General features: G+C 39.6%; 1 protein-coding gene and 1 long non-coding RNA gene across 3 annotated transcripts in view; one reads left to right on the forward strand and one right to left on the reverse strand.

Annotated features, from left to right (window-relative positions):
* The window catches only part of CATSPERB (cation channel sperm associated auxiliary subunit beta), a 105,828-nt gene that overhangs the window by 26,986 nt on the left and 57,386 nt on the right, over window positions 1-21,456 (forward strand). The window contains exons 7-13 of the mRNA XM_008698580.1: window positions 1,127-1,222; window positions 1,359-1,477; window positions 2,321-2,353; window positions 8,974-9,040; window positions 9,286-9,332; window positions 9,953-10,116; window positions 13,622-13,769. Of these exons, the coding sequence (XP_008696802.1) occupies window positions 1,127-1,222; window positions 1,359-1,477; window positions 2,321-2,353; window positions 8,974-9,040; window positions 9,286-9,332; window positions 9,953-10,116; window positions 13,622-13,769 (674 nt within the window). The remainder of the gene's footprint in view (window positions 1-1,126; window positions 1,223-1,358; window positions 1,478-2,320; window positions 2,354-8,973; window positions 9,041-9,285; window positions 9,333-9,952; window positions 10,117-13,621; window positions 13,770-21,456) is intronic.
* On the reverse strand, window positions 2,821-16,730 carry LOC103670170. Of its 2 annotated transcripts, XR_570510.1 has the most exons (4): window positions 16,633-16,730; window positions 10,008-10,186; window positions 6,957-8,607; window positions 2,821-2,997 (listed from the first exon to the last, which is right to left on the reverse strand). It is a non-coding gene; the product is annotated as an uncharacterized LOC103670170 (long non-coding RNA). The 2 variants fall into 2 exon arrangements; XR_570509.1 differs by lacking the exon at window positions 2,821-2,997 and having other exon boundaries at window positions 6,150-8,607.

A 21,456-nucleotide genomic window follows, 5' to 3' on the forward strand; every position in this document is an offset into this window, starting at 1 on the left:
CGTTAGATTATCAGCCGTTTGTAGGCTCCCCCACTGCCCTCAATAGTTACACCTGTTGACTAGACTTTAGGTTAATATTCTGTATTTAAAACAAAAGACTCTCAACATTCCTAGTCATGGCCAGAGAAAGGTGAGATCAAAGTACATGCAGTATGTTCCCTTTTCTTCTTTTACTAGGTTCTCATGAGACATTAGCAAATAATTTTTTCTGTTTTTTAAATCACAAATATTAAAGTAAATCAAACATAGTTTCTTCCTCTTGGAATTTTAATTTTCTTCTTGGAGTTTTTAAAGTATTGACTAAGATTGTATTTCTGAAATAGGAATGTATTTACACTTACAAAAATACCGTCAGAAGAGAAAAAAAACTCTTCCTCTACTCTCTTATGTTCAGAGAATGAGGTCTGTGAATTAAATTAACAAAGGCAGATTAGCAGGGAAAAAAGCACACAATTTTTATTAGTATTTACATTCATGGGAGTTAACTTAATAGAAGTGAAACCTGAGTGGTTATACTTGGGGGCATCGATACCATTTTAAGAAAAGAAAGAAGTTTGAGCTTCACGGGATGATAAATTATGGGGAAGTGACTAGGAAATATGTGGGGGGACTAATGAAAGAGAAGAGCTATTCTAGTAAAGTCTGTTTATGCAAACTTGTCTCAGCGCTGACTCCCCTCCCATCTTGCTCTTCTCTTCCTGGTACAGGGGTGGGGAGGCATGTTTCCCAAATGGAAAATTATGCTCTGCTTCTAGGCAGGTAAGAAGAGGACAGAGAACACTTCCTGAGTCTGTTCATTCTCAATTGCCTTCAGCTCAAAGTAATCCTTAAACCAGAGGGGCATATTTTGGGGTGGCATATTTGGATCGCATTCAATAGAAAACAAGAGCCTTAACATTTAAATCAGGTGGTTGGCTAAAACCCTACATTAACCTGAAGTCACTTCATCTTTCCAAAGCTTAGTAAGTGAGATCCCAAGTGAGGGGAGGGAGTTGACGTGGGTCAGAGAATGGTTTGGAAGGTGGGGCAGATGTGGGCTCTGGCCCCAGAAGACTGAGCACCATACGAATGGGTGACTCACTTTGTCAAGTTATCTAGAATTAATCTTCCTTTTTTCTCATGTTAGGTATTTACATCGGCCTCAGTTTTTCTGGATTTTGGGATTACAATGATACCGTGTGGTATAACTTGACAGATACGATTTATTCCCAAGTTGGAGAAGGTAATTCCTTTAACTGTGCCTCCGTTGGTATCCCGTGTATATCAGCACTTGATCAGTATTGATGAAATGTCTTTGCTTTGCTGGGGAGCTCACCTTTTCCTTACTTTTTAACCCCTGGTGTGATTTCTTCCCTTAGAACACACAGAGCTTTCAGTGGTGGACATGGTTTTAACAAATCACTTTTTAGTCATCCTCACCTCTCTGGGTCTTTTTGTAAGCGGAGATCTCCGTTACCCGTCATACTCTGTCTTAACGGTATGTGAGTTGCTTTTAAATATCTCCTGTAACCTAAAGTGGAGATTCTTGATACTTGAGCTATGTGTGGTGTATCTTAGAATTTAAATGCTTTTTCCATCTAAAAAGTGTAAAAGAATACAGTGACTTTTTCCTTTGCCTTGTAGTGTTGAATATATCCTTTGAAAATGGTGCTAGTTTTATTGCTATACAGATTTATAGTAAGTTTTAAATATGTACATGTAGAAGATTATCTATTTTGTAGTTATATATGTTCCCAAAATACTTCATGGTAACTTATGAAGCTAATTACAAATTAACATAAATTAAAAAGTTAGTTTTGGGATTGAGAGAAGGGGAATATATGTGTTGGTGAGGGTATGTAATATACATACCATGAAATTCTTTCTTTTTAAGATTTATTTATTTATTTTGAAAAGTGGGGGAGGGACAAAGGGAGTGGGAGAGAGGGAATCCCAAGCAGACTCCCTGCTGAGCACGGAGCCCAACACAGGGCTCGATCCCATGACCCTGAGATCATGACCTGAGCCAAAACCAAGAGTCGGACGCTCAACTGACAGCCACCCAGGCGCCCTCATTACATGATTTAAAAAAAAAAAAATCTCAGATCCTTTCTGAAATTAAGTTCAAGTACAAATAAATTAATAAAATGGTGAAACAAAGACCAAAGATGAAATCTCAAGAATATTATATAAACTATGTTAGAGGCCGGTTTTAGTGAGCGATGCTCCCAACTGCTGGTGTATAAAAAGCATCGTTTCCTCTAGTATAACTCAGATTGCTATGTTTTGTTGTGCCTTCTGATATGCAAGCAAAAATTAAAGTGTTTTTTTTTTCTTGTAGTTTTCAAGGGCAGACTTTTGTGGTTTCGAAAGGGTAAGAAGCTTTAAATTCCCAAGGGTTAGTTGGAAGATAGGTGTTTCCTTGATAACCTAAGAGAGGAGGTGTAAGACAAGACTCCACAACATAGATCATTCCTGTTACTATGATCTGATCTACAGTTTGAACTTAAAATGTTTCCAGCAATGATCTTCCCTTCTGTTTCAAAGGAAGAAGTGCCTCTCCTTGTTCAGAGGCCGCCCCTACCCCTTCTTTGTATGTTCTGTCCGGACTGTTGTGGTTGTTGCCGTGTATTGTGCACAATGTTGGAAAGAGAGTGGGGGCTGAGATTTGGCCAACACTTTTCTTTTTTTTTAAAGATTTTATTTATTTATTCGACAGAGACAGAGACAGAGACAGCCAGTGAGAGAGGGAACACAAGCAGGGGGAGTGGGAGAGGAAGAAGCAGGCTCATAGTGGAGGAGCCTGATGTGGGGCTCGATCCGTAACGCCGGGATCACGCCCTGAGCCGAAGGCAGGCGCTTAACCACTGTGCCACCCAGGCGCCCCCATGGCCAACACTTTTCTCCCCAGTCCATCTGCCCCCATATGGGTCTGTGCCTACCTGGAGAAAGGCTAGCCGCAGCTCTGCTTCTGGCCTTGGGCGGTGGGGGAGTTGTTCCATCAGTTTTTTTTCTCTCCTATTATGAAGTCAAGTTTCGTGATTCAACTAGGTCATTCCCATCAACACATAAGCATTTGTCAATTTGGAAACCACAAACAAAATTATGATTGTTCCTGCCCTTTTGCCATGTCCCCTCCCCCTTCCATTCTCATACAGACCTGTGGGCACACATCCATGTGTGCGCGCACACACACACACACACACACACACACACAGAGTCACTTACACCACCTAGAAGGAAGGGGCACTTATGTCTTAGGACGCAAATGGGATTGACTTCTTGCCATACTAGTTGGAGGAAATGTGAAGCAGAGAACCAGGAAGGCCAGACAGTCAAAATTGATGTACATTAGAAAGGACAGGGGGAAGTACCTGTCAAAATGGAACCTCAAACCTAGCTCAACTCTTTCATTCAAGAATGAGGGTGAAGAAAAGAAATTTTCACAGATAAGACATTAAGAGAGCTTCCCACCCAGAGACACCCATGAAGGAGTGGGGTGTCAGAAATAGTGACAGAGCTACAATGTGAGCTCTCAGCCCTAACAGAGGCAGGCACCTGGTCTGTGATCTCCACTCTGGAATCTGTGTCTAGCATGTGCCTGGCACAAGGTAGGCACTTAGTAAATATTTGTTCAAAGAATGGAGTTGGTATAAAAAATAACAGTTACAAAATTTGTGTTTAGTACTGGGGTGGAACCAAAACTCCAGATAATACAAGGAGGAATGGAGATAATTTTCAGTGAATCACCAACCCATTTTAAGATCCTTGTGTGGTAGGAGAATCAATATGGAAAATAACTTTGGAATTTGATAGAAAAAGGTATAGTCCCATACAGATGATAAAGTTTAAAGGATAATTACCATAAAAGAAAAAGAAATATAACCTAAAGCTTCCAACCCACCAGAGAGGTAAAAAAAGGATTAAAGAATAATCCAAATTGGTTCCCACAAAAAGCAAGAAAGGAGGAAAACAGGCGCAAAGATAAAAGAATGGAAAACCAACTATAAAGTCAGATGTTAGAAATCAATCCAAATATATCAGCTAAACTAAATCACACAAAAGTGATAAAATAAGGAAACAAAGGAGACTATAACCTGAGCTTTGTTCCTTACCGCTCAGCTCCCACTAACTTCCATTTCCTGTCCACCTGCCTGGTGAGTCAAGGGTGTTGGGGATGCTGGACAGCTGGACTCACTCGAAGCCCAAGCTTTGAGGAACCCCGCTGAGGAAACCTGGCACATCTTTCCTCTCACGGGTCATGTGAGAACAAGGCCTTTGGCTGTATAGACATGCAGGCGGAGGACTAGAAGGTGGGGGCTCCTGGAGAGAGCTTGGTTTGCAGAGCGCTGGGAACCCCCCAGAGAGGGTTTCTGTCAACCTTGAGAGAGTGGCTGGTCTCCTGGAGAGAAGCCCAAAGGGAAGCCTATATTCTCCCTGCATCTGAGGTGGGCAAGTTGAAGGAAACCAGAGCAAGGAAGCCTCTTTCTGGTTCTGATGAGGGGGGAATGGCAGCCCAGAGGTGGAGAGACCTCCTGGCCTTCTGTCACTCCCATATCACCACAATCTGAGGTGCTCCCCAAACCAGACCTGAGCACTCCCTTGAAAATACATCTAAGCCAGCCCAGCATCCTGAGAGCATCAGGACATACACTGGAGTTGCTGATGGAGAAGACAACAACTGAACAAGGACAACAGAACTTAATTAATCGACTCCTTTAACAGTGGTCCAATGAGCACGTCTTATGTGGTTACTGTTACTGGCACTGAGATATTAGCAGAAAAAAAAAAAAGACCACTAACATCTATTAGCTTAGCGTTTCAAGTGCCACATAAAAATACTTTCTGGGGCTAAATATCACAAATTGCAATTAAAAATGGAATAAATAGAGTAGCCACTGTTCAGATCTAAATAAGTGGCATAGAAAGATGAAGAGGAAGAAACTTCTCAAACCATCTAGGGAAGATAAGTCTTTGAGAATAATCCAGGTCTAAGAGGTGAGAGAATTTTTGGAAGGAATAAAAAAGGAGCAGAAGACAGGTAATAGTACCACGAGTAATAGAAGAAGATTACACTGAAATTAAGAAGGATCCAAGGTTATCTATTGAAAAGGCCCACTAAATCCTGGAAGAATTGGCAAAGATGTATGCATAGGCATATCCTAATAATATTTCTGAATTTGAAGGTGAAGGGGAAAATATTACAAGTTTCCAAACGGAAAGAACAAAAGCAAATATACGTCACTGGTATTAGATTCCACTTATGTAACAGTAGAAGCTGGAAAGTAGTAAAATCCACATCTACAGACCGTGAAGACAAAGGGACCAAAATCCTATTACTAGCCAAGAGATTATTCATCTTTCAGACTGAGAAAGAATTCAGAGACTCCGTCACCCAGTTTTCCCAGCTAAAGAAAATACTCAAGAAAGAACTTTAACAAAATAAACCAATGAGCACAGATATTAGGGAGACAAAGAGATGAGCAAACAGTGGTGAGCAATGGTTTCTCTCATTTTCTGTAATATCTACGTGTTCGGTCTCTATAGATCAAAGTGGAGTGCGAGATGATCTGGAACAGAGCATGTTGCAAGGGAAATTAGAATTTTCAACGTCTGAAAATTATTGTTTTCAAATAGTAATACATTCCCCCTAGTTAAAAACCAAAAAGTTTATATAAAGATCTACATTGAGAAGTCTCACTTGCTCCTTAGTGTATACTCATACTGCTTCTCTCCGTCTTCTCCATCTTTTCTCTTTTCAGTGATTTTTAAATGTAAATTTAAATAATTATGAATATAAATTATTCTCACTTTCTTATACTATATTCTAAATATATACATACCTGTTGTTTTCACTTAGCAATATTGGGGGGGGAAATTCCATATTAGTACATGAAGAATGACCTTCCCACCCTTCTTTCTTTATAGCTCTAAGTGTTCCATTGTGTGGACTTCCCAGAGGTGACTTAACCTGTTCCATATTGATGGATACGTGGGTAGTTTTGTAATCTTCTGCTATTACAAACAATGTTGCCATTAATGATTTTGTACCTGCCAGGTTTGTAGTCCAAGTATATGGATACAATACATTTCTAGAACTTGGACTGGCAGATCAGTTAATAAATACACAATGAATAAATTCTTAATGCAAATTGTCCTTCAGAGAGGTTTTTACTATTTGCAAGGATATTGTAATAAATCTTCTTGAGCTAAAATATCTCAGGGAGTTTCGGTAGTGATGAGAGGGGGAAAAACAAGTATTCCAAAAGTAGCAAAGTAGTGTGGCAGGAGAGGAAAGGGAACAAGTTAACTTTTTCTTAAAAGTGTAGGGATTTATCTTCAGATAAGACCTTTTTTATAGTGATTGAAGGAAAGATGGTAGGAATGGAATATATATAGTTATTTGGGCAGGTAGTTGAAGGAGTTACTACTTGATGATTTATTCCTTCATTTATTCGTTCATTCAACAAATACTAGTGTGAGCACTTGCTGTCCGCCATGCCGGTTTCAACAAGGGGGATTCTATCTGTGGAATGGGACCAATGAAGTCCACTAGTCTCCCGGGGCCTACCATTCTGTTGAAGGAGGTAGACTTCAAACAGGTTCATAAACAAATGTATAATGTGACTGCTGATGGTAATTTGGGCTTGTCGGCATGAAAGCAGGGAAGAGAAATAGGGAGTGAGGAAGAGATAATAGTGTTTTAAACAGGGTGATTCTAGCAGGGCTCCCAAGGAGGTAAAGTTTAAACAGAAAATCAAATGACTCCTCGGAATGGTTTTGACAAAGCATGCCCAGAAAGAAGTAATAAGAAGTACAAAGGCCCTAAATTGGGAGCTTGCCGTGAGGCGAAATCCGTCAGTTAGCCACCTGAGTCTGTTCCGTGGACATAGCAGGGACTTCAGGTCAGTTCTTTATATATAAATTCAAACTCTTGTGAGGCATACAAAAACCTTCCCGGTCAGAGCCTTCCTTACCTTCTTCAGCCTTGTCCTGTCTGCTCTTGCCGCAAGCTATCCTTGCCAGTCAGAGTCGACACTCGCCCTCCGTGAGATGGGCCAACACTTCTGGCACCTCGACTCCGTTGTGTAAGATGTTTTATCTTCTCAGCAGGCCGTCCCTCCTTCTCCTTTGGATTTCACGTGGAGAATTTCTCCTCATTCTTCAGGAATCCCTCCCCAACCACCAGGGGGCCCTTCCTGAGCAGTCTCCAAAGCTTTCAACACTAATTCCTCTCACTCACCACCCTCTTCTGAGTGGCCCACTAAGCAACCTCACGGGACTTGAGGCGTCATGTCAAGGACTGTCTCACCTGCCATCCTGTGCGAGTAAGGTACCATGCTGCCTTGCAGACAGGGGGTCTCAGTAAATATTTGCGGAGTCAATGCATGAGTAAATGGAGCCAGACGGGAGCCACATCTTGTCCTGGCTTAATAGCCATGTCACAGTGAACTTTGAACCAGCTGTATCACCCTCTGGACCTCATGATAACAAACTTAGAAAAATCGTTGGATTCTCTCCCGTATACGGATAGTCAGAACCTTCTGAAGGCAAAGGACAGAAACCAAACTAAAAGTGATTTTAGCAAAGGAGAAGCTGTTGGCTCATGCACGTAGTGAATTCAAGAGGGGATGGGTCCAGCTTCCAGACACAACTGGATTTAGAGCCTACCAGATGTCTGTAGGACTCTGTCTTCTCCGCGTTGGGATCTGTTTTCCTCTAGCTTCATTCTTATTCGGATTTCTCCAGTTGTTAGTAGGAATAAGCACCAGGTTTTGATGTAGTTGGTTTACTAGTCCCAAGGAGAATGAATTACCTCTTTCCCAGGAGGTCTGGGCTGACTCATTAACCTGACTTGGGTCATGTGTTCATTCCTGACCAATCCCTGCATCTGGAGCTCATCCTTGGAATGAGGCCAACCTGGCCAGCTTAAATTATCCCCAAGGATATTCAGTGGACTTTTACCAGTTTGCTTCCAAGTAGGAAAAAAAGCAAGGACTCTAAAGAGAAGGAAAAGGAGTAAGGCGAAGCCCAATAAAAATTCTACATCAATTGCCTAGATATTACAATGATAATTACAGTAGCCTGCAAACCTGAAGATTGATGTAAGAACGCTAAAGGTTCGTTTGATATAGCAGCTTGGCTTGAAGATGTTGCACCATTTAAATAAATTGCTGTCCATTCCATTTTGAAGCGCATTTTTGTTTGCTGGGCAGTTTTATCGAGATAGAATTCACATAGCATACAATTCACCTATGTCAAGTGTGCAACTCAGTGGCCTCTGGTACAATCACAGAGTTGTGCAAGCACCACCACAATCTATTTTAGAACATCTACTTAAAAGACTTTTAATGCACAGATTACAAAGACTTTCTTGCTGGTCTATGAAAATGCAAGGTCTTCCTTTTGTCTCAACAATACTTTGAACACAGGAATCTTGCTCTAACAAAACCATCTTCGAACTCTCACACGTAATTCATATCCAACATATACAGTCTCACTTTCTTGGAAGCTTCTCTCTTATGACTGATTTTTTTCAAGACCTGTATTTTTGTGGCTTTTTTTTTTTTTTCTTCTGCTTCTTGCTGCCATCAGGCTTCTGTGTAGCCTCCTGGAGCCTAGCTGAGTCTAATGACAAAGGAAAGATAAACATGTGACCCATCGTGACTATGGTAACTGCCTGACAGCTTCTGGTAGTTCCAGAATGACAGTCTTATACTGACCGACTGCAGCATCTGTCACTAACAGAGGCCAATTCACATGAAGTTTTTTTCCTTTTTATTCCTTTTATGTGTGTTGTTCAAAATGCATAGTCTTGTCCCTTGCCCTCACTCTACAACCTTTTCTTTTGTCGGCATACAATTTTCCTCCCTTTATTTGATTCCCATTCCTAAACTATCCTACTTTAGAATTTTTTATTAAGTTTTTCAATTTTATATCTTAAGTCTATCTATTCCCTAAATGATATTTTTATTTCTTCATTTATTCATGTAGGTTGACTATGTCAAAGGAAAATTGTGGTATAATGAAAAATGTTTTGCTAACAGAGAACACTTTGAAGGTAAATTGAGAAAAGATATAAACAGGCTCTTTTCAACATAGATGGCATATAAAGATTAAATGACATAAAATAAAAATAGGATAAAGTAGAAAGGTAGGCTTGCCTTGTATAAGTCAGTGGCCTAAAACTGAGGGGAAAAAATTAAATCTGAGACAAAGTGCAAAAAAATTGTATGTGAGTATACTTAATGATACATTTAGAAATATAGATACTGCTTGTAATTTCTGTACCTTTATATTTTATAGTGGATTATGTTACTATCACCTTTGAGAGAAACAGGACTCTAAGTGAGGTATTGTATTAAATATTTTATTTTCTTTTTATTTTTTTAAGATTTTATTTATTTGAGAGAGAGAAAGAGAGTGTATGCCCAATTGGGGGGAGTGGCAGGCAGAGGAAGCAGGAGAAGCAGGCTCCCCACTGAGCAGGGAGCCTGATGCGGGGCTAGATCCCGGGACCCTGAGATCATGACCTGAGCCAAAGGCAGATGCTTAATGACTGAGCTACTCAGGCACCCCTGGAATTAAATATGTTAAAAATTAAGAAATTTTATTTCTTGGGTTGTTTCATGGATTGTTATTCATCTAAAAGATGGCAATTCTACAGGCCGAAAAGCTTCATCCCTCTTTGCACCCAGTTGTGCCTGTACTTGGGTTTAATGGCAGTTACCTAGTGATGTTAAATCCAAACCTACACAGTTGTTCTGGAAAAACAACCCGTGCCAGAAAGAGATGCTTGGCAGTGTCTTCTGGACTCCCAACCCCAGAAGAGAAGCATAGACATCAAAGAGTTATCACTATTATTTGGGGTCGGTCAGGACAACACAGCGGTTTGCTAGTTTGTTTGCTTAAGATAACTGATTAGAACTTACATCTTAAAAATGGCATTAACTTTTCCTTTCTCTTTTTGTAGTCCAGCTCTTGCTTTTATACCAAAGAACCATTTCGTGAATGGTTTCCTTGCTTACCTCATATTTTAAAAGGAATGAAATCTTTTCCTTCAACTTTGGTAACATTTCTTGTTGACCAAGAGCATAGTGCCGGAATCTACCTCTTCTCCAACCAGGTAGGCCATAGGTGGTTGCTCTTGATGACACAACAATGAAAATTTATCTCAGCAAACATTTATTTCCAGGTTCTTCTTTATCTGCGGCAGTAGAAGTTGATAAAATTAGCTACAGCAAAATTTATTTAAGGTTAATAATATAGTTTAAGGCACTCTAGGGATTTCTTGCCTCTGCTGGTCATTCAGTTTGATGAAAGTAGAAAATAGGATGCTCTTTGCATAGTGATTCTTCTTCGCTTATTCTCTAGGAGACTATAAGCTGAGCTTGGTTTATATAAACTTAAGGTTCCATAAGATAGTTTAAATGAACAAAAAATGGAATTAGCCTTAAACTCATAATTTTAGGGGAGAGAAAAAAATAATTGTCCTCTATCCTCTTATGTTCAGTGATTGGGGCCCTGCAAATTAAACAGGAGAAGAGAAAATGATTTATGTGTGCAGTGTGCATACGTGTAGGTGAAAATCAGTGAGGAGAAAAACTAAAAAGTGGTTAAAATTTGGGGGCTACAGTGAATATCATTCTTAATGGGGAAAAACGGAAAGCCTTTCTAAGATCAGAAACAGGACAAAGATGTCCACTCTCGCCATTATTATTCAACATAGTACTAGAAGTCCTTGCAACAGCAATCAGACAACAAAAAGGGATAAAAGGTATCCAAATCGGCAAAGAAGAAGTCAAACTGTCTCTCTTCACAGATGACATGATACTCTATATGGAAAACCCAAAGACTCCACCCCCAAATTACTAGAACTTACAGAGCAATTCAGTAATGTAGCGGGATACAAAATCAATGCTCAGAAATCAGTTGCATTTCTATACACGAACAATGAGATTGAAGAAAGAGAAATTAGGGAATCCATTCCATAGCACCCATAATCATAGGTTACCTTGGAATTAACCAGAGAGGTAAAGGATCTATATTCTAGAAACTACAAATCACTCTTGAAAGACATTGAAAAAGTCACAAAAAGATGGAAAAATATTCCATGCTCATGGATCGGAAGAATTAACATAGTTAAAATGTCTATGCTACCCAGAGCAATCCACGCTTTCAATGCCATCCCAAACAAAATACCAATGACATTTTTCAAAGAGCTGGAACAAACATTCCTTAAATTTGTGTGGAACCAGAAAAGGCCCTGAATCGCCAAGGAACTGTTGAAAAGGAAAAACAAAGCTGGGGGCATCACAATGCCGGATTTCGAGCTGTACTACAAAGCTGAGATCATAAAGACAGCATGGTACTGGCACAAAAACAGACACATAGACCAATGGAACAGAATAGAGAACCCAGAAATGGACCCTCGGCTCTTTGGGCAACTAATCTTTGACAAAGCAGGAAAAAACATCTGGTGGAAAAAAGACAGTCTCTTCAATAAATGGTGCTGGGAAAATTGGACAGCTACATGCAAAAGAATGAAACTTGACCACTCTCTCACACCATATACAAAGATAAGCTCCAAATAGATGAAAGACCTCAATGTGAGACAGGAATCCATCAAAATCCTAGAGGAGAATATAGGCAGCAACCTCTACGACATCGACATCGGCCAAAGCAACCTTTTTCATGACACATCTCCAAAGGCAAGAGAAACAAAAGATAAAATGAACTTGTGGGACTTCATCAAGATAAAAAGCTTCTGCACAGCAAAGGAAACAGTCAACAAAACAAAGAGGCAAACCATGGAATGGGAGAAGATATTTGCAAATGACACTACAGATAAAAGGCTGGTATCCAAGATCTACAAAGAACTTCTCAAACTCAATACATGAGAAACAAATAATCAAATGAAAAAATGGGCAGAAGATATGAACAGACACTTCTCCAATGAAGACATACAAATGGCTAACAGACACATGAAAAAATGTTCAAAATCATTAGCCATCAGGGAAATTCAAACCAAAACCACATTGAGATACCACCTTACACTAGTTAGAATGGCAAAAATTGACAAGGTGAGAAACAACAAATGTTGGAGAGGATGTGGAGAAAGGGCATCCCTCTTATACTGTTGGTGGGAATGCAAGTTGGTATAGCCACTCTGGAAAACAGTGTGGAGGTCCCTTAAAAAGTTAAAAATTGAGCTTCCCTATGATCCAGCAATTGCATTACTGTGTATTTTCCCCAAAGATACAGACGTAGTGAAGAGAAGGGCCATATGCACCCCAATGTTCATAGCAGCATTGTCCACAATAGCTAAATTGTGGAAGGAGCCGAGATGCCCCTCAACAGACGAATGGAATAAGAAGATGTGGTCCATATATACAATGAAATATTACTCAGCCATCAGAAAGAATGATTACACAACATTTGCAGCAACATGGACAGGACTGGAGGAGATTATGCTAAGTGAAATAAGTCAAGCAGAGAAAGACAGTTATATGGTTTCACTCATTTATGGAACATAAGAAATAGCAGGAAGATCGGTAGGAGAAGGAAGGGAAGAATGAAGGGGGGTAAACAAAAGGGGGAATGAACCATGAGAGACTATGGACTCTGGGAAACAAACTGAGGGCTTCAGAGGGGAGGGGGGTGGGGGACTGGGATAGGCCGGTGATGGGTAGTAAGGAGGGCACGTATTGCATGGTGCACTGGGTGTTATATGCAAATAATGAATCATGGAACATTACATCAAAAACTAAAGATATACTCTATGGTGACTAACATAACATAATAAAAAATTATTATAAAAAATTAAAAAAAATTTGGGGGCTATATATCATCTTAATAGTTTAAGGGAACAGGTGAGAAAGGCACTTAAGGGTAAAGAAGTGAAAAGATAATGGGTTAACAGGGAAACAAATAGGAGATAAGAAAGTTTGTGATAATGTTTGTTTATACAAGTATGAGTGGTTTTCTCATCTCCTCAGGGCCATAAAACTCCGCAGGAGGAGGGATTTGGGGTTGGTTTTATTTGCATTCTCCCTTCTGAGAGTAGACCTGTTCTGAAGGTGAATTATTTCTGAAGGTAGCCTTATTTCTCAGAAGTTGCTGCTTTTAGTCAGAGAAGGGAAGTCTTCTTTTCTGCATCTGCTGAATCTTAAATGTCTGCAGCTTACAATAATCTCTGTACCACAGTGGCATGTCTTGGGGTACATATCCTGACCCCCTACAACTTCACGATCCAATAGAATTGGAATGTAGCCCAGGCATCCACACTTAAAGAGGTAGTTTGCCATCACAGTTGTAAGCATGGACTTTGGAATCTGTCTTTGGAGTTCAGCAATGGTTCTATAATAAAACCTTCCCAAGCCATTTATTATAGAAGCTTGGACAAATTATTTAATCTCCTGAACTTCATGTTCAACATCTGAAAATGGACACCTAAGGCAGGGGGAGGCAGAACAAAGACATATTGATGGTTGCTGATTCTTCCAGTTCTATGCTGTGTTAATGGATGCGTCCCTATCTTAATCAAAATCCACGTAACAGGAAATTGTAACATAGTCTAGTAATATTAATGGTAATGTTCTGCTGATTTGTTCATGGTTTTGCTTATCTATTTCTAGAAAAGCACCATTGCCTCTGTGAGAATCCTAAAAAATAACAAACCAGGATTAAACCCCAAATTTCCACTTTTCGTATTTCCTTCATCATTCTCTTCTCCTGTTGGAATGGTATTCCATCCACGAAGCCATTTTCTATATGCTTACGGCAATCAGGTGCGTACACATGAAATTTCACGCTCTGGTGTAGGTGTAAATCATTCACTTATTCTATGCTGAGTGGTCGTACATCAGATAAAGACCAGAGTCACTCTGGTGATCAGGGAGGTCGAAGGCCCAATGAAGAGAGAATGAGAGGAGAGGAGTTAGTGACAGTGAATAGAAACAAATCTTTTGCAAAGTTTTGGTGAAAAGTGGAGCAGTGAAATGGTAGCAGGAGGAAGGGAGGTCAAGAGAAAATTGAGATACAGAAGGTATTAGGCTGTGCTGATGGGAATTATTCAGTAGAGAGAGAAAAACTGATGATGCAGGTGAGAGAGAGAGAGAGAGAGGAAGAATTGCTGAAGTGACATTTTTAAATAGGTAAGAGGAGATGCGATCTATTAACTAGAAGACAGGTTAGTCTTAGGAGCTCCTATAGTAACGGGAAGAAGGGAGAGTTTTTGGGTTCCAAAGCTGATAAGTGGGTAGATGTGGTAATGGAACGGTGTGGGAATTTATCTTTTATTTTCTCAACAAAAATCAAAATTATTATTTGAGAGTGAGGATGGAGGAGTGTCAGGGTTTGAGAAAAGAGAACAGAGAGAAATAGTTGTCCAGGGGGATGGAGAGCAGATTGAAGGAAGTCAGTATGATCGCTTATGCTTTGTGTTTATGAATTCCAAGCATGACCAATTCAGCATTATTGAATGGTCTTCTCCGTGTTCAGTTGAGGGGATCCATACTTATTGGAAAAGACAGAGAGTTGTATTTAACCCCAGTTGGAGTTTTACGAAGGAATTATTAAGAAGTAAAAGACTGTACTGAAGGGAATGCAATAAGACAAAGAAAAAAAATTAAGAAATCAAAGGCATGAATATTAAGTCCTAAACAAACTATTTACTTGCAGAAGATATGATCGCCCAAATAGAAAACTTAAAAGATACTTACAAATTATTAAAAGAAGCAGAAGAGTTAAACAAGGTAGAAGGGCAAGTCAGTTGCATTTCTACACATGATCAACGAATTTGAAAGCATAATTTTTATGACACTATTTACAATAGCAAAAACAAAACAAAGCAAAATGACATACAAAAAAACTATAAAGTGGTGCACCTGGCTGGCTCAGTTAGTGGAATATGTGACTCTTGATTTTGGGTTTGTGAGTTCGAACCCCATGTTGGGTATAGTGATTCCTTAAAAATAGTATCTTAAAAAAACCTATACGTAAGAATAAATCTAAGATTTCTAAGATCTGTATGTAGAAAATCATAAACTTTATTGAGGGGCACTTAAAACTTAATAAAGAAATGGGTATAAACATACTTGTGGATAGGAAAACTAGTCTTACAATATCTTCCTCAAATTAATCTATAGATCTGATATAACTTGAATCAAAATCTCAAGGCCGGTTGTGGAGTTTAAGTTCATTCTTAAGTATATACGATGTATGTCATTTCTACCTCTGTTTAAAAAAATTTTAATGGAATAAAAAAAGAGAATATATGGAAAAACAAAAGACCAAGAATAACCACGTCACTTCTGAAGAAGAATAGGATGAGGGATTTGCACTAGCAGATATTCGCACTTTTTAAAAAGTTGTAGTAATTATGATGATGCGGTTTTGACCCAGGAACAGACAAATTGACCAATGGAATGAGATAGAAAGCCCACGAATAGTCCCACCATATCTAGAATGTTAGTAGAGGCCAAAAATTGTTTAACTCTTCTGAGGGAACACTAAGAGATAGCTCAAAATGGGATGGGAAGTATTGGTTACATATGGAAAATGTTGAAGTAGCTACCCACACTGCAACGAGCATCAAGTCCAACTCCTGGTGGCTTGACAATTTAAATATATATGGATTCTGAGAAACAAACTGAGGGCTTCAGCGGGGAGGGGGGGAATGGGATAGGCCGGTGATGGGTAGTAAGGAGGGCACGTATTGCATGGTGCACTGGGTGTTATACGCAACTAATGAATCATCAAACTTTACATAAAAAAATAAATAAAAATTAAAAATTAAAAAAATAATTTAAATATACAAAAACTTTTATTTAAAAAAATTTTTTAAAGATTATTTATTTGTTTATTTGAGAGAGAGAGAGCATGCATGCACAAGTGAGGAGGGGAGGGGCAAAGGGAGAGGGAGAAGCAGACGCCCCACTGAGCAGGGAGCCCAATGTGGGGATGGATCCCAGGACCCTGAGCTCATGACCTGACCTGAAGGCAGGTGCTTAACTGACTGAGCCACCCAGGCGCCCCTAAATACAAAAACTTTTAAAGGAAAATATAAGTGAATATCTTTCTGAAATCAGGGTAAGGAAAGCGTTTTAAAACAAGACTTAAAAAAACAGTAACCATAAAAAGTAGCATTACTTTCATTATAAAGAAAAAGTCTGGGTCTGCAAGATGGCAGATTAAGAAGCTTTAGGCCTTTGTTTTCCCGCAGACACACTGAGTCAGCAACAGTATACAGATCAGAATACCTTTGTAAGAACTCTAGAGACCGGTTGATTAGCTACAACACCCAGACCAACTAAAACCAAAAGGGCATTCTAACAAAAGGGGCAGGAAAATTTGCCCATCTATGCCCCACCTTCAACCACTCTAGTGTGACACAACCAGGAGGAATCCTCCTGCTCAAGAGATCCTCCCTTGGGATAGAAACAAAGTTGTGGACCTTGCATGCAACACTCTGGCTTCTCTGAGGGCTGCTCAAGGCACTGGTTTCGGTCTTGCCTACCCCAGAGCACTAATAGGACTTGTTTGGAAACTGCCGAAACAAGGAGGGTAATGTTGGCAAGATGGAGGAGCAGGAACCTTCAGACCCTCCCTTTCCCCCAGAGACACCAACATAACAAATGCAGACCAGAATACCTTTGCAAGGACTCTGGAATCCATTGGAGAAGCTACAGCATCCAGACCAACCCAAAGCCAAAGAGAGTCCAACAAAAGGGGTGGGAAAACTTGCAGCATTTTCCATATCCATCCACACCTCTCCTCTTATCTGACTTAATGCAGCACAACTTGGAGGAAACGTCTCCTGCCAGGGATCCTCCCTCAGGATAGAAACAAAATAATTAACTGTGTGTCCAACATTCTGGCTGGACGGGGGAATCTGTGTCATCTGACTCAGAGCACTGATGGAACTGGCAGACGTGTTCAGAAACTGTTGAAAACAGTTATGATCACTGTCGCACATTAGAGCTGCAGTTCTTTCTTTCTTTTTTTTTTTTTTTAAGATTTTATTTATTCATTTGACAGAGATAGAGACAGCCAGCGAGAGAGGGAACACAAGCAGGGGGAGTGGGAGAGGAAGAAGCAGGCTCCCAGCGGAGGAGCCTGATGTGGGGCTCAATCCCAGAATGCCGGGATCACGCCCTGAGCTGAAGGCAGATGCCTAACCACTGAGCTGCCCAGGCACCCCTAGAGCTACAGTTGTACACCCACATGCCAGGGGCAGCAAGAACTTATGGGTGTCTGGAAGGAGAGGGATAAACTGCTTAGGCAATTTGAGACAACTAAAAACACAGCACAAGCCAGAGAAAACACATCCTTCGAAGAGATTTCAGAAGTCCTAGAGCCTCTAGCTGGTCTGATTCGTAAGGGTCTGCATGAAGCCAGTCCATAAACACTGGGAGAAGTGGTTGTGTTATCGAATGCCCACATCTCAAAATAATAGCATGACAGGCATGGCAAAGAAACAGGGAAACAGGGCCCAATCAAAGGAACAGAATAAATTCCTGCAGAATGACCCTAAAGAAATGCAGACCTCTGAGGTGCCTGACAAAGAATCTTAAACAACTGTCATAAAGATGCCCAATGAGCTAGAAGAGAACACAGACAACTAAAAGAAATCAAGAAAATAATGAACTAACGGAGAATATAAAAGAAACTATAAAAAGCTCAAGCAGAAGTTCTGGAGCTGAAACATGCAATAACTGAACTGAAATACTAGGGCTGAGTAGCAGACTTGATCGAGCAGAAGGAGCAGCAAACTTTGGAGAGCAGCTATGAAATCATCAAATCGGAGAACAAAAAAGCAGAAAGAATGAATAAAAGTGAAGAGAGCCTCGGGGATGCGTAGGGACTATCAAATGCACATATCCACGCAATATGGGACTTACACAAGTAGAAGAGAGAAAAAGGGGCAGAGAGTGCTTATTTAGAGAAACAACGGCTGGAACTTCCCAAATCTGAGGAAAGAAATGGGTGCACAAATCAAAGAAACTTAAAGAATTCCAATCACAATAAATCCAAAAAGACCAAAACTGAGGCACATAATCAAAATGTCAAAAGTCAAAGACAGGATGGGGGCGCCTGGGTGGCACAGCGGTTAAGCGTCTGCCTTTGGCTCAGGGCGTGATCCCGGCGTTATGGGATCAAGCCCCACATCAGGCTCCTCCGCTATGAGCCTGCTTCTCCCTCTCTCTCTGCCTGCTGACCCCCTCTCCCCCGCTTATGCTTTCTCTCTCTCTCTCTCTCTCTCTCTCTCTGTCAAATAGATAAATAAAATCTTTTTAAAAAAATTTCCAATCAAAAGACAAAAATAAGCTGAATGCATAAAAAAAAAACAAACAGCACCACCACCACCAACAAAAAACCCAGGATGCAACCATGTGCTGTCTACAAAAAATTCACTTTAGATCTAAGCACACACATAAGCTGAAAGTGAAAGATTGAAAAAAAATATTCCTGCAAATGGTAACCAAAAGAGAGCTGGTCTGGCTCTACTAGTATCATACAGAATAAACTGTAAGTCAAATAGTGTTACAAGAGACAAAGAAGTTCATTATATAATAATAAAAGGTCAATTCACCAAGAAGATGTAACAATTAAAAATATCCATGCAGCAAGCATAGAGCTAATTATGAAGCAAACTTTAAAAGAATCAAAGGGAGAAACAGCAACATAACAGTGGGAGCCTTAAATACCCCACTTTCAGTAGTGGATAGAAAAACCAGAAGATAAATAAGGACATGGAAGATCTGAACCACATTGTGGGCCAGTTAGACCTAACAGCCATAATCAGATGACTCCACATGACAACAGCAGAATACAAATGCTTCTCAAATACACACAGAGCATTCTTTAGGACGGAACGTAAGTGAGGCCACAAAACAAGTCTTAATACATTTAAAGTGACTAAAATGGTATGAAATGTCTTTTCTAATTGCAATGAAACAAAACTAGAAATCAACAGCAGAAAGAAAACTGGAAAATCTACGAGTATATGGAAATTAATCGATACATTTTTATTTATTTTTTAAAATTTTATTATGTTAGTCACCATACAGTACATCATTAGTTTTCGATGTAGTGTTCCATGATTCATTGTTTGCGTATAACACCCAGTATATTTTTTTAAATGATTTTTTATTATATTATCTTAGTCACCATACAGTATATCCCCGGTTTCTGATATAAAGTTCGATGATTCATTAGTTGTGTATAACACCCAGTGCACCATGCAATACGTGCCCCATCACCAGACTATCCCATTCCCCCACCCCCCTCCCCTCTGAGGCCGTCAGTTTGTTTCCCATAGTCCATAGTCTTTCATGTTTCATTCCCCCTTCTGATTACCCCCCCTTTCTTTATCCCTTTCTTCCCCTACGGATCATCCTATTTCTTATGTTCCATAGATGAGAGAAATCATATGATATTTGTCTTTCTCTGCTTGACTTATTTCACTTAGCATTATCTCCTCCAGTGCCGTCCATGTTGCAGCAAATGTTGAGAATTCGTTCTTTCTGATAGCTGAGTAATATTCCATTGTATATATGGACCACAACTTCTTAATCTAGTCATCTCTTGATGGGCATCTCGGCTCCTTCAACAATTTAGCTATTGTGGACAATGCTGCTATGAACATTGGGGTGCATATGGCCCTTCTCTTCACTACGTCTGTATCTTTGAGGTAAACACCCAGTAGCGCAATGGCTGGGTCATAGGGTAGCTCAATTTTTAACTTTTTAAGGGACCTCCACACGGTTTTCCAGAGTGGCTGTACCAACTTGCATTCCCACCAACAATGTAGGAGAGATCCCCTTTCTCCACATCCTCTCCAACAATTGTTGTTTCTTGCCTTGTCTATTTTTGCCATTCTAACTGGCGTAAAGTGGTATCTCAGTGTGGTTTTGATTTGAATTTCCCTGATGGCTAATGATTTTGAACATTTTTTCATGTGTCTGTTAGCCATTTGTATGTCTTCATTGGAAAAGTGTCTGTTCATATCTTCTGCCCATTTTTTTATTTGTTTATTTGTTTCTCATGTATTGAGTTTGAGAAGTTCTTTGTAGATCTTGGATACCAGCCTTTTATCTGTAGTGTCATTTGCAAATATCTTCTCCCATTCCATGGTTTGCCTCTTTGTTTTGTTGACTGTTTCCTTTGCTGTGCAGAAGCTTTTTATCTTGATGAAGTCCCACAAGTTCATTTTATCTTTTGTTTCTCTTGCCTTTGGAGATGTGTCATGAAAAAGGTTGCTTTGGCCGATGTCGATGTCGTAGAGGTTGCTGCCTATGTTCTCCTCTAAAATTTTGATGGATTCCTGTCTCACATTGAGGTCTTTCATCCATTTGGAGTTTATTTTTGTGTATGGTGTGAGAGATTGGTCAAGTTTCATTCTTTTGCATGTAGCTGTCCAATTTTCTCAGCACCATTTATTGAAGAGACTGTCTTTTTTCCACCAGATGTTTTTTCCTGCTTTATCGAAGATTAGTTGCCCAAAGAGCCGAGGGTCCATTTCTGGGTTCTCTATTCTGTTCCATTGTTCTGTGTGTCTGTTTTTGTGCCAGTACCATGCTGTCTTTGTGATCACAGCTTTGTAGTACAGCTCGAAATCCGGCATTGTGATGCCCCCAGCTTTGTTTTTCCTTTTCAACAGTTCCTTGTCGATTCGGGGCCTTTTCTGGTTCCATACAAATTTAAGGACTATTTGTTCCAGTTCTTTGAAAAATGTCCTCGGTATTTTGATCGGGATAGCATTGAAAGTGTAGATTGCTCTGGGTAGCATGGACATTTTAACTATGTTAATTCTTCCGATCCATGAGCATGGAATATTTTTCCATCTTTTTATGTCTTCCTCAATGTCTTTCAAGAGTGATTTATAGTTTCTAGAATATAGGTCCTTTGCGTCTCTGGTTAAGTTAATTCCAAGGTAACGTATGGTTTTAACACCCGGTACATTTTTAAACAACCAATGAGTCAAAGAAGTAGTCAGAAGGGAAACTAGAAAATATCTTAAGAAAAATAAAATGAAAATGAAACACAGCAGATTTATGGGATGCAGCAGTAGCAATACTAATAGGGAAGTTTATAGCTATAAACATACACATTAATAAGGAAGAAAAATCTCAAATCAACAACCTAACCTTACAATTTAGGGAACTATAAAAAGAAGAGCAAATCAAACCCAAAGTTAGCAGATGGAAGGAAATAATAAAGACTAGAGCAGAGATAAATGCAATAGAGAATACAAAAATAATAGAAAAAAATCAATAAAACTAAGAGCTGGTTCTTTGAAAGTTCAACAAAATTGATAAACCGTTAGCTATAGTCAGTAAGAAAAAAAGAGAAGTCAACTAAAATAAAAAAATTAAAGAGGAGACATTACAAATGATACCACAGAAATAAGGATTTTGAGATTATGAAAAATTATATGGTAGCACACTGGATAACCTAGAAGAAATGGATAAT

This window comes from Ursus maritimus, unplaced genomic scaffold, assembly GCF_017311325.1.
Source record: "Ursus maritimus isolate PB19 unplaced genomic scaffold, ASM1731132v1 scaffold_25, whole genome shotgun sequence".
NCBI classification, from domain to species: Eukaryota; Metazoa; Chordata; class Mammalia; order Carnivora; family Ursidae; genus Ursus; species Ursus maritimus.